We start from the raw sequence: 12,783 nt of genomic DNA on the forward strand, positions 1-12,783 counted from the left end.
TTTACGTTGTTAACACCGGTTAACACAACTTCCCGGAAGCAGCGCCAGCTGGAACTCTCCCGAGGACGGTGGCGGTGAAAGAATAGCAGCGCTATCCTCGTAGGACACCGAGGACAGCGTTAATCCGAACGGTGAGGTCCGCCGCCTTAACGGTAAATTTGAAGGTCCGATTAATGCTCGCAAAACGATTACCGACCTGTCATTTTTACCACCAGCAACCGATTCTCTAACTTCCAGAGAACTTCCTTATACGACGCAACGGTTGGGGAACTGAGTGTGTGGGGGGTTGGGGAGCTGGGGGGCTGCAGATGGTTTCCTTGTTTGCTGGGAAGATCCGTGGTTCGATCATCAGAATAAAGACAACGTTCTCAGTGGTTGTATCAGGAAGAACATCAGCCATTAAGATCTAACAAATCACAGCGGAGTTATATGTAAATGCTGTAATCACTACTACACAACTTCAATAACACGTTTATTTGAGGGCGCACATTTGTCACACCCAAGCACTCTTGTCACTTCCGGTATAACACTGCTCGTTCCGACTGAAAGGAGTGGGAGCGGCCCTCATGTCACGTTGTGGTTGTAGCAAGATTCCAGAACAAGGCTAAAACGATGCAGGAACTTAGACTACTGTACCTCTAAAATAAAAGCACAGACTTTACGCTATGAGTTGCGTTTGTGTGACGCAAAAAAGACAAGATGAATGTAGCCAGCAACAGACACAAAAAGACAATTTAAAAAATAAAGGCAAAAGTTAAACAAAACACATTTGTGCTGGGAAATTTACATATCTTGTGTTGAATGTAAGATATGTCAAATTCAATTTTGCAATATTTATAAAGGAATAGAGTCTTCATAGCTCTGAGATGGGCCTGGGAGGTCGAGTGCTATGCTATGCACTACTTTAGTTTTTCATAAGACTACATCCTGATTAACCATTGCCACTTGAAACGATAATCATAAATTAATCAAGAGATATAGTCCTGTGATCTATTATTTTGAGTGTTAATAATATGGGCTACAGTGTCTAATTCTTATATTGACCAAAATAAAAGGAAAGAAGTCGACAAAATTATTTTTACATAATCTCTAACAGTCCTATCTTTGATTACAACAGACAGTGATGACATAATCACCTTAAATTCATCTTGTTGTTGGCCGTCATTTTTGTCCAACTGGTCTATTAAAAGAGCATGATTGTTGGGTGTTGATTTTAATTTAAAAGAAAATCGAATACAAGCTGACCACGGAGCTGAAAATCTAGATGTAAATGATTTCATCAATCGTCACTTTATTTTGAAATGTTCCACTGGAAGTATAATGTTTAGAGCATTTAACTTCACACCTATTTTGTTGTACAAAACGTATTGTGCCTCGGGTTTATACAGCTCCTCCGGCTACTCCTAGGGAGTTGCTCTTATTTGACAATTATAAATTTTGAGGATTTATAGTGAAATAACAGAACTATATAGGCTGGATACTTTTCATGCCCATTTTTTTTCAGCTTTGGACTCTGGGATAGTTCTTGTTTTTGTGTTGGATGTGGACCGAATTCAGTAGGGATCCCAGCAGACATTCCCCTGTGATTTGGTAAGTTAGGACTTTGTTCCCCTCCAACATCCGTCTATATAAGTGTAAGAATCTTGTGTGACCTCAGTCACAGTCGCTTAAAACGAAAAATCTGCCTCCCGGAAACAGTGGTTATATGGTAACTTACGTTCATAACAGGTAGTTCATGAAAACCAGAAAAACGAATAAGTTAACATACGACAAGATCACTGCACACAAAGTAAAAACTTGATCCTTAATCAAACCACAAAGGAAGAGGACGGAATATAATAAGCAGCTTATTTTGTGCAGCTTAATTTTGCAGTTAAAGTTCTGGATGTGTAAAATTAACATGCAAATCAGGTGACATGCACTCATCAGGAAAGACACTAAAACCTATATTGCAGGGGTTTAACTGACAAGTCCAGGACCAAGGAGAAGTGTGTGTGTGTGTGTGGGGGGGGAACTAAGAAGAAGCTCGGTATAATAAACATCTTATATAGGCTGTGCATATTCTCTCATCATTCTCTCTGTCTGAAAACATATTAATGAAAAAATAACAACTGTAACTGTTTTCGCTGATTTTTTTTTCTATTAGAAATTTACTTTTTTTTTTCAAATGTTTTCATGCCATTTAATGTTTTGATAGTACAAATTCTGTGTGATTGTAGGAAATGGCAACTGCTCTCAGTAGTCGATATCCTGGTGGACGTGGACCAAATAGAAGTAAGGGGCGAATTTTAGGCATCATTGATGCCATCCAGGATGCAGTGGGGCCACCCAAACAAGCAGTTGCTGACCGGAGGACTGTAGAAAAAACTTGGAAACTCATGGATAAAGTTGTAAGTCTTGAGAAATGACCTTGGCCATCAGTGCTTCTAAAGTGATATGCAGTGCCTTTTGACATCCAAACATGGTATATATTATGTTATCAAAGAAGTTCAATTTTGTTCCCATCTGACCAGACTGTATCCTCACAGACTTGTCTAAATGTTGTTCAGCAAACTTTAAACGCACTTCAACATGCTTTTTCTTCAGCAATGGAGTCTTGGATCATGAGCATCCATACAGGCCATGGCATTTGAGATTATTACTTAATATCTTCTTTAAAACACTTGTACCTGCTGATTCCAAGCCTTTCTGTACCTCTTCACAAATGGTCCTTGGCTCTTGGACAACTCTTCTGATAGTTGTTTTCACTCCTCTGAATTATAGCCCAAACAGTGCTCACTGGAATCTTCAATAGTTTAGAAATTCTTCTGTAAACAATGCCATCATTGTGTTTCTTGCAACAATAAAGTTCCATAGGTCTTGAGAGCACTCAGTGGTTTACCCATCACAAGATATTTCTTGTGTGAAACCTTGGTAATGAGACAGCTTTTAATAGGGCATCAGTTGGGACTGAACCATCAGTCTATCTATCCATCTGTCCAATTTCTTCCACTTATCCATGTGGTCAGCAGCCTAAGCAGAGAAGCTTGTCTGGGGGGAACATTAAGGCAGTTGAGAGATATAATCTCTCCAGCGTGTCCTGGGTCTGCTACAGGGCCTAGATTCTCAGCTTCTCCCGGATTGTCTATCTCCTCACCCTATCACTAAGGGAGAGTCCAGCCACCCTTCAGAGAAAGTTCATTTCTGCTGGTTGTGTCCGCAATCTTGTTTTTTCAGTCACCCCCCAGAGCTCGTGACCATTGGTGAAGGTAGGGATGTAGATCGACCACTAAATCAAGAGCTCAATTTTCACGCTCAGCTCCCTTTTGACCATGACGGCAACACTGCTGCCACAGTACCAATCCACCTATTGCTTTCCCATTCTCCTCTCCCCTCACTTGTAAACAAGCCACCAAATGATGAAACCAAATGAACCACATCCTCTGCAAAAAGCAGAGATGAGTGGAGACCACTTAAGTGGAAACCTTCCCTTACTTAGCTACACCTAGAAATTTTGTCCAGAAAACAGCTGAAGCACTTGATATCAATTTGCATTAATTGGCAGGATGGCTTTCTAATTACTGATAGAGTTTAGCTGGTGTCAGGCTTTCCATGTATTTTTGCACCTCCCTTTCTTCATGTGTTCAATACTTTTTCCCTGTGTTGTTTATCATCATTACACACAACTTAATTAAGAGACATCTGTGGTTTGATTTCTTTGCATATGTGGGTTGGATGGGTTTACCGACATATGGTGAGAATTTCATCTCAATAGAACCTTTAGAACTACATTTATTTACAAAAGTCCTTATCAAAATCCGTCATATACATACCTGAGTTACATAATGAAACTAGTATATGCATAATATTGTTCCTGTTGTTCCTCTCATGCTGCCACAGCTGCTCAGGTAGAGTGGCAGGAGAAAATTTGATGTGCATTGAGAAAACATTGATTTTTCATTTATTGATTAATTCCTTTGCAACAGGTGCGGCTCTGCCAAAATCCCAGACTCCAACTGAAAAACAGTCCACCATATATCCTGGATATTTTACCTGATGCCTACCAACACCTGCGGGTCATACTAGGCAAATATGAAGAGAACCAGATGATCATACAGCTTAGTGAGAATGATTACTTTAAAATCTACATTGATAGCCTTATGAAGAAATCCAAACGAGCTATCCGGCTCTTCAAAGAGGGAAGAGAGAGGATGTACGAGGAGCAGTCACAGGACAGGTATGACGACGGGATATTTCCTGGCTTTTGTGTTTTATGTTAACACAGATTTTCTTGGTTTTCTCTGGAAGACTGCTTTAAGAGAAGTAGCTATCATATGATGTCTCTCAGACAGAATAGGAACAATAATAATTAACAGTTTTGTTTCAGATTTAAAAATTACAAGCTTTTTGGAGGTACACTCTGTTCTGGCCACTTCATTCCAAAGCTATATATATTTGTGTACATTTGGGCTAGATATGCACAGTAGATGCTCCTTGATGCCCTCAGATGTCAGTTTCCGTTTTGAATACTGTACGAGACGGTGCTCTCTTTTTGTTTTACTCATGATAACCATAGTCACAGAGACAACATGACTTACTTACTTACATGTCTTACCATTCACCTTTAAATGTTATTTAAATAACATTTTCTTAAAATCTTAATAGCTCAGTTTTCCAGCCTCTTACAACCAACTCATATGTGTCACACTTGCAATTACAACTGTGAAAGTCAAAAGTTTCCATAAGTACTTCAACACACCAACTCCTGCTCTTTGTCTTAACGCTCAATATTAAGTTGCAGGTTGATTCATCTGAAAAATATGTTGGAATGATCTTGACAACTTTAAGTTGTTTTTTTTTTTTTATCTCAGCCACATCGTGATGACAGATATTTGTAACTGTACATGGCTGGTTAGCCAGCTGAAATACTGTGATAGCAGAATGAAGATGATTCTCTGTGAAAACTTTACCCATTGCAGAGTTACAGGAAGAACACTTCACATTCTTTCCATGGTTCGAGTTGCAAAGTAGTCATATAATCCAAAAAGTAACTATGCAGAGAGTCTCTGCTGCAATTTCATCTGTTTTCAAGGTGCACTGCTTCACTGTACTCTGCAGTCCATATTGGAGCTTAATAAAACACACATATATTAAATTATTTTTTACTGATTTTTTTACTTTATTCTTTTTTACTGATGTCCAGACAGCCCTTCTGACTGGCTTTCTTCCCAAACTATCTAAGGATAAATGCCACTACACATCTTGCGCATTGCAAAGATTTGATATGAAATTCTGATTTTTTTCAAATGCAAGCCTGTCATGTAACATATACAGAAGGCCCAGCCAGATGCTGTATTCAATTCCAGAAACTTCTTGCTATGAGTCAACAGGTATAAAAACTAAATGATTTATGTCATTTAAAAACTGTTTTTGCAATAGGTAATTTAAATGTGTAAGGCTCCAGTAATTCTCAGGAGCCCTTTCTGATAGCTATGTGCAGAGCTTCAGAGGGAAAATCCCCACACACTTTACATCCGCTTCATATATTTCCTTTTTATCTCAGCTGAAGAAGCATCCAGCACCCTTTTTGATCTGTATGTGTGAAACTCTTTCTCTCTTTTTTTCTTACTTTTATTCTCTTATTGCCTCTGATTGTATAGGCTTAATTTATTGCAGTAAAACACAGTGTTTACTATAAACACTATATGTTGCTGTTGCAATATGGTAAAGAAGAAACCATAGAAACATATATTTCACGTGTGAAAATTTATAAATGTCATATCTGAATCACCTGACAAATTATTTAGCTATTTAGTACATTCTTGGTAGTTACATGATGTTGTATGAGTCAGTATTTCTAGACTTTTAAGATAGCTGTTTTCATTTGCATAAAGCTAAGAGTCATGCGGTGTGTGTGGGTTCGTGATGATTCCTTCTGCTTCAATGAAGTCTAAAAGAACAGTTGAACCAGTTGCAGGGTTTGATTTCTGTGTTAATCAAATTGATTTCCGGTTATATCAAATAGCTTTTGCAGTTACAACATGAGGTTGAGCTTTTACATTATATGCATATGTTGCAGGATGCCTGTTAAACCAGACTAAGTGAGAAGTGTTCCAGCAGTTTTTCCCATAGTTGAATTTTGGAACCTATACCAGTGATTATTAGGGAGAAAGTACATCCTGATATTTACATATCAGCAAATATTTTTCAAAATATTTTCACAAATACTATACATAGATGTTAAAGATGTGAAACTGGAAAATGATAGGGGCATTATTCATCAACTCTTCTCAATGTTCTCAAGTGGATGTTCTGCTGACACATTGAAAGAATGGCAAACAGTTTCAAAAATACATGCATCCTTTTTTGCTGTCTAGCAATGACTCTTTTAACATAAGCAACTCAATTTCACTAGCATACAATGTTTAAATAGACCCTAGCTAGAACAGTGTGAAAAAATATGTAGTTGTAAATATATAGTCCGAGTTTATTCATACATCTTTTTATTCATATCATGAGAAAGTAGACTCTTAAACATACAGGCAAGAGGCTCTCTTTCATCCTACAAAAGACTGAGAGACAGGGTGTCTGTGTGTCTTTGCTTATGTCTGTTTGAGTAATTGTGTTTTAAACTGGAGAAGTACGTTCAAGCACACATCTGTGAAGGTTATGTGAAGAAGAGCATTTCTAAAAGTTTAAGAATGATCTGCAGTCTCTTTTGTATTAAATTTGAGCCTCTCATTAGAAACAGACTCATGGCTGTTTTATTTAATTGAGCAAGTTAACCTCTTCCTTTTCAATTTTTTACTTTCTAGTACAAATCTTTGACACCATAGTACTTTAGTGACTCTCTCTATTTGTCCTGCCCATTGGCAGTTAATGCCCAAAGCAGATGATGTCATTCTTAAGCAAGGGTAAACCCTTTTTAGAAAAGAGCCCATCAAACAGCCTAAAATGACACTGACAAACATGAGTGGTTTCATAATTCATGGCTGAAAATGATAAATTTATTATATAAAATGTCATTTGCTAAAACTGAGCCGTAAAACAAAGTTGCAGTAAATTAGCTCTGCTAAAAAAGATTTTTTTTTCCTGATCTTGCTGAAGGTTGCGTCAACTTATGCTGAAACAACTTTTTTTCTTCTGTGATCCTCATTTGATAGTTCACATACTACACCACATACTTTTGTACTCTCATATACATTTTTATGTAGCCTATATTTCTGTGACATTTTATACCAGAATAGTTAAGGTGTTAAGATTATTAAAATCTCAAAAGAGCATTAGCAAGGACTGTTTATATTTTTTAGCATATGACCACTCAGCAAACTGCCAAGAAAAACATTTATTTAATAGGAAGGGAAGTGATCCTCTCCAAAAATAGGCTTAGCATGGGGCAGTTATCTTCTGTGGCTAGTTGAGAGTTGAGGGTAAAGAAAAGAGAGAATAAAAGTATAGACGGAAAAGAAAAGCATAGTCCATTTTTCTTTGTTTAATTTGATATTCACTGTATCAGTTATTTCTTTTAATTTGTTCATGAGAATGGGCATGCTTTTACTGTACTGTGCAAAAGTTTTAGGCAGGTGTAAAAAAAATGCTGTAAACAAAGAATGCTTTCAGAAATGGAAGTGTTAATCATTTATTTTTATCAATCAACAAAATGCAGTGAATGAACAAAAGAGAAATCTAAATCAAATCAATATTTGGTGTGACCACCCTTTGCCTTCTTCTAGGTACAGTTGCACACAGTTTTTGAAGGAACTCGGCTGGCAGGTTGTTCCAAAAATCTTGGAGAACTAACCACAGGTCTTCTGTGGATGTAGGCTTCCTAACATCCTTTTGTCTTTTCATGTAATCTCTGACACCATCGATGATGTTAAAATCAGGGCTCTGTGGGGGCCATACTATCACTTCCAGGCCTTCTTGTTCTTCTTTACACTGAAGATAGTTCTTAATGGCTTCGACTGTATGTTTGGGATCATTGTCCTGCTGCAGAATAAATTTGGGGCCAATCATACACTTCCCTGATGGTATTGCATGATGGAGAAATATCTGCCTGTATTTCTCAGCATTGAGAACACCATTAATCCTGACCAAATCTCCAACTCCATTTGCAGAAATGCATCCCAAACGTTCAAGGAACCTCCACCATGCTTCACTGTTGCCTGCAGACACTCATTATTGCACCGCTCTCCAGCCCTTCAACAAACAAACTGCCTTCTGCTACAGCCAAATATTTCTAATTTTGACTCATCAGTCCAGAGCACCTACTGCCATTTTTCTGCACCCCCATTTCCTATGTTTACGTGCATACTTGAGTCACTTGGCCTTGTTTCTACGTCAAAGGCATGGCTTTTTGGCTGCAACTCTTCCATAAAGACCACTTCTGGCCAGACTTCTCCAGACATTAGATGGAATGTCCCACTGGTTTCTGCCAGTTCTGAGCTTATGGCACTGCTGGACATCTTCTGATTTCAAAGGGTAATAAGCACTGCTGCAGTAAGTTTCCTTGACCGACCACTTGTGTCTATGATCCTTTACATTGCCCGTTTCTTTATGCCTCCTCAAAAGAGCTTGAACAGCACATCTTGAAACCCCAGTCTGCTTTGAAATCTTTGTCTGGGAGAGTATAACTACCTTGTGCCTTGTTGCTGTGCTCAATCTTGCCATGACATGAAACTGTCTTTCACAACCTCAACTTGGTAGCAGAGTTTGGCCTACAAAATCCCTGACTTTGTGCAATTGTACTATAAGAACTAATGCTTATTTGAAGGCTAAAGGCAGTAACGCCAAATAACTGATTTGATTTAAATTTTTGTTCACTCACTTTGCATTTTGTAAATTGATAAAAATAAACAAACATTACAACAATCATATATTCCTGAAAGCATTCTTTGTTTACTGAATTTTTTCACACCTGCCTAAAACCTTTTGCACAGTACTGTATTTCTGCATCATTTATTTTTATCAATCAACAAAATGCAGTGAATGAACAAAAGAGAAATCTAAATCAAATCAATATTTGGTGTGACCACCCTTTGCCTTCTTCTAGGTACAGTTGCACACAGTTTTTGAAGGAACTCGGCTGGCAGGTTGTTCCAAAAATCTTGGAGAACTAACCACAGGTCTTCTGTGGATGTAGGCTTCCTAACATCCTTTTGTCTTTTCATGTAATCTCTGACACCATCGATGATGTTAAAATCAGGGCTCTGTGGGGGCCATACTATCACTTCCAGGCCTTCTTGTTCTTCTTTACACTGAAGATAGTTCTTAATGGCTTCGACTGTATGTTTGGGATCATTGTCCTGCTGCAGAATAAATTTGGGGCCAATCATACACTTCCCTGATGGTATTGCATGATGGAGAAATATCTGCCTGTATTTCTCAGCATTGAGAACACCATTAATCCTGACCAAATCTCCAACTCCATTTGCAGAAATGCATCCCAAACGTTCAAGGAACCTCCACCATGCTTCACTGTTGCCTGCAGACACTCATTATTGCACCGCTCTCCAGCCCTTCAACAAACAAACTGCCTTCTGCTACAGCCAAATATTTCTAATTTTGACTCATCAGTCCAGAGCACCTACTGCCATTTTTCTGCACCCCCATTTCCTATGTTTACGTGCATACTTGAGTCACTTGGCCTTGTTTCTACGTCAAAGGCATGGCTTTTTGGCTGCAACTCTTCCATAAAGACCACTTCTGGCCAGACTTCTCCAGACATTAGATGGAATGTCCCACTGGTTTCTGCCAGTTCTGAGCTTATGGCACTGCTGGACATCTTCTGATTTCAAAGGGTAATAAGCACTGCTGCAGTAAGTTTCCTTGACCGACCACTTGTGTCTATGATCCTTTACATTGCCCGTTTCTTTATGCCTCCTCAAAAGAGCTTGAACAGCACATCTTGAAACCCCAGTCTGCTTTGAAATCTTTGTCTGGGAGAGTATAACTACCTTGTGCCTTGTTGCTGTGCTCAATCTTGCCATGACATGAAACTGTCTTTCACAACCTCAACTTGGTAGCAGAGTTTGGCCTACAAAATCCCTGACTTTGTGCAATTGTACTATAAGAACTAATGCTTATTTGAAGGCTAAAGGCAGTAACGCCAAATAACTGATTTGATTTAAATTTTTGTTCACTCACTTTGCATTTTGTAAATTGATAAAAATAAACAAACATTACAACAATCATATATTCCTGAAAGCATTCTTTGTTTACTGAATTTTTTCACACCTGCCTAAAACCTTTTGCACAGTACTGTATTTCTGCAACTAACATGTATAGGCTTGATCTGGAATGTACTTCTGCAGAAGGATTTTTATTACGCTTGTTGATGTGTCATAGTGAGCAGTCCTTTGAAATGATGATGTCACATGTTCCCATGGAAGGTCTGAGCCTGAGTAAGCTTCCACAAAGTAGAACCTGGGTAGGAATAAGTCTCAGCATAAATGTATGTGTGTTTGTGAGAGTACATACATACAAAGGACTGGAAAGCTATTTTGAGAGGTTTACTCACTGCCTTCTGACTAAGGGTTTATATCAATGTGCTTTGACCTGCAGTATTATGCCCCCACCCTTCAAACACACATGAAGAAAAAAGAACAGCCCCTCCACTGTTGGATCAAAGCTTGGATTGAGTCATTTGGTTCCAAAGGGCCCATTTATTTCTTTTGTCCACATCCCCCAGCTGTAAATGGGAAATGTAGCCTTTAAATGGTGCCTTTCTACTCTACTGGAGCACTCAAAGTGCTTTATACACCGTGCTTCATTCACCCGTTGACACAGGCACTTTTCTAAATGCTGGCCTAACAGTCATATACATTCACACTCCAGTGAATTGAGCAACTTGCACAAGGATACTTTGGAAACCAGGGATTGAACCACCAACCTTCAAATTGTGAATTAGCTCTACCTCCTGTTCTGCATCCAGTTCTACTTCATGAGTTATATGTCTGTGAAGGTTCGCAGTCATCCAGCTCATTGTAGTCTTAGCTTAGAAAGAAAAGCATGTGGACTTCTTTAAGTTTCCTTGAGGTGAAACATCTTCGAGGAAACTTAAAGAACTCCAGACGCTTTCTTTCCAAGCTTCTGCGGGACACTCAGCTATGAGCACTGAGGTACATGAGAGACAGGGGCTGTGGCAGACAAGCTTTAAACTACAGCATCTTCAAAGCTTTTAACCATAGCAATGCTTTCTTGTGACTGGTATTGACTAGGGGTCACTGCCGAACGGATGCGACCGGGGGACACCATAGTGACTGGTATTGACTGGGGGTCACTACCGAACAGATGTGACCGGAGGATACTGTAGAGACTGGTATTGACTGAGGGTCACTACCGAACATATGCAACCAGGGAACACTGTAGTGACTGGTACTGACTGGGGATCACTACCAAACGGATGCGACCGGGGGACACTGTAATGACTGGTATTGACTGGGGGGCTCTACTGAACGGATGCAGCTGGGGGACAGTGTGAAGGAAATGGTCGAGGAAATCTCTCCCCAAAAGTTTGCTGTCAAACCTAGCATTGGCCCTACAATGCCAGACCACGTTTTCCAGTTGATCGCTCTACCCTTTAACATCCAGACTTTATAATCATAGTTATCATCAACCACAGATAACCCTTAATTGCAGAAAAGAGAATGCTTTTTATTAATAAATCTAGAAACATCTTTCTTACATCACCCTTTTAATAGAATACTGTTCCCAGTATGATAGGAAATGTTACATTTATGAATTGATAATAATAGCTTTCATCATCATTCATAAGAGCCTAAAAATGATTCAAATGAAGCTTTTGAATACCAGTACATGATGTTGGAGAAATGGTAATACATTTATCCAGAATGAAAGTAAATACTCAAGACTGAATATTGAATACAGCACAACTGTATGGTCCTTACCATATTACTTTTAATGAACAATTCATTTATTATTTAGAGACTTCTGTTATAGTGACCCTGACATTTAAAGCAAGTCTACAATGTCATAGTGAGTTAGAGGAAGCCGTTTGTGATGGAGACAAATTGTTGAGATGGCAGGAAGCCAATAGAAATTGAGATAGTGAGCAGTTGAGCAGCTGGAGTGCACTTGTCAGCACAGCAGTGTGATAGCAACTGTGTAAGCAAATTTGTGACTTTGCTCTATTTTATTTATGGGGAATCTGAAATTGTTCTTTTTATTTAACATGTTGAAAAGCTGTTTAGTATGATTTCATTTATGTGTTGCTTATAACAGAACAATCAAAAAATTACATAAGTTAGCCAGCAGTTTCTGGCCATGCTACCCTAGACACGCTGAATAAATTAGCCCTAGGCTGCCTTTCATGGGCAGCTTGTCAGATGAGGCAGATTACAGACTGATAGCACAGATCATGGCAAGGACACATGAGAGACTGACCATATATCTGTCTTGTACTTTGCACTGAGCATTAAAGTGGGGTGATGCTGTAAGCAGGGAGAAAATTTACATCCAAAAAATGTATCCATGTATCCATGCATACATTATATAGCGCAGAATACATGCTGCTTTTTCTGTTTGTTTGGGGGTACTTAAGAGCAGAGCCCTCGCCCACAAGGATGTGTGGTCTTTTCCTTTGCATCCCAATGAGAAGTTATTTTGGTTGGCCCTTGGTTGATTAGAGGCCTAATGGTAACCAAAGAAGCATGAAATTACTTTTTTTCAGTGCAGGCATACACACAAGCACACTCACATGCTCATACACATGCAGACCAACTGAAGTGGAACGCTACCACAGAATACTGATGCTCACCTTTCCCACTTTAACCTAATATTACT

At 38.9% G+C, this 12,783-nt stretch overlaps 1 protein-coding gene across 8 annotated transcripts in view; it reads left to right on the plus strand.

Moving 5' to 3' along the window:
* cblb (Cbl proto-oncogene B, E3 ubiquitin protein ligase) overlaps positions 1–12,783 on the plus strand; it is a 174,848-nt gene continuing 162,065 nt past the window's right edge. For 3 of the 8 annotated variants that reach the window (XR_013969943.1, XM_080867432.1, XM_080867436.1), the window contains exons 1-3: positions 1,353–1,590; positions 2,220–2,390; positions 3,966–4,216. Coding sequence is in view for 7 of the 8 variants with exons in the window: in XM_080867432.1 (XP_080723558.1) it covers positions 2,223–2,390; positions 3,966–4,216 (419 nt within the window). In the remaining variant the exon portion in view is untranslated. Of the gene's footprint in view, positions 153–1,349; positions 1,591–2,219; positions 2,391–3,965; positions 4,217–12,783 lie in introns of those variants that run through there. The other 5 variants (XM_080867433.1, XM_080867434.1, XM_080867435.1 and 2 more) reach the window with 5 other exon arrangements.

Source organism: Rhamphochromis sp. 'chilingali' (genome assembly GCF_963969265.1).
Source record: "Rhamphochromis sp. 'chilingali' genome assembly, chromosome: 19".
NCBI lineage: Eukaryota > Metazoa > Chordata > Actinopteri > Cichliformes > Cichlidae > Rhamphochromis > Rhamphochromis sp. 'chilingali'.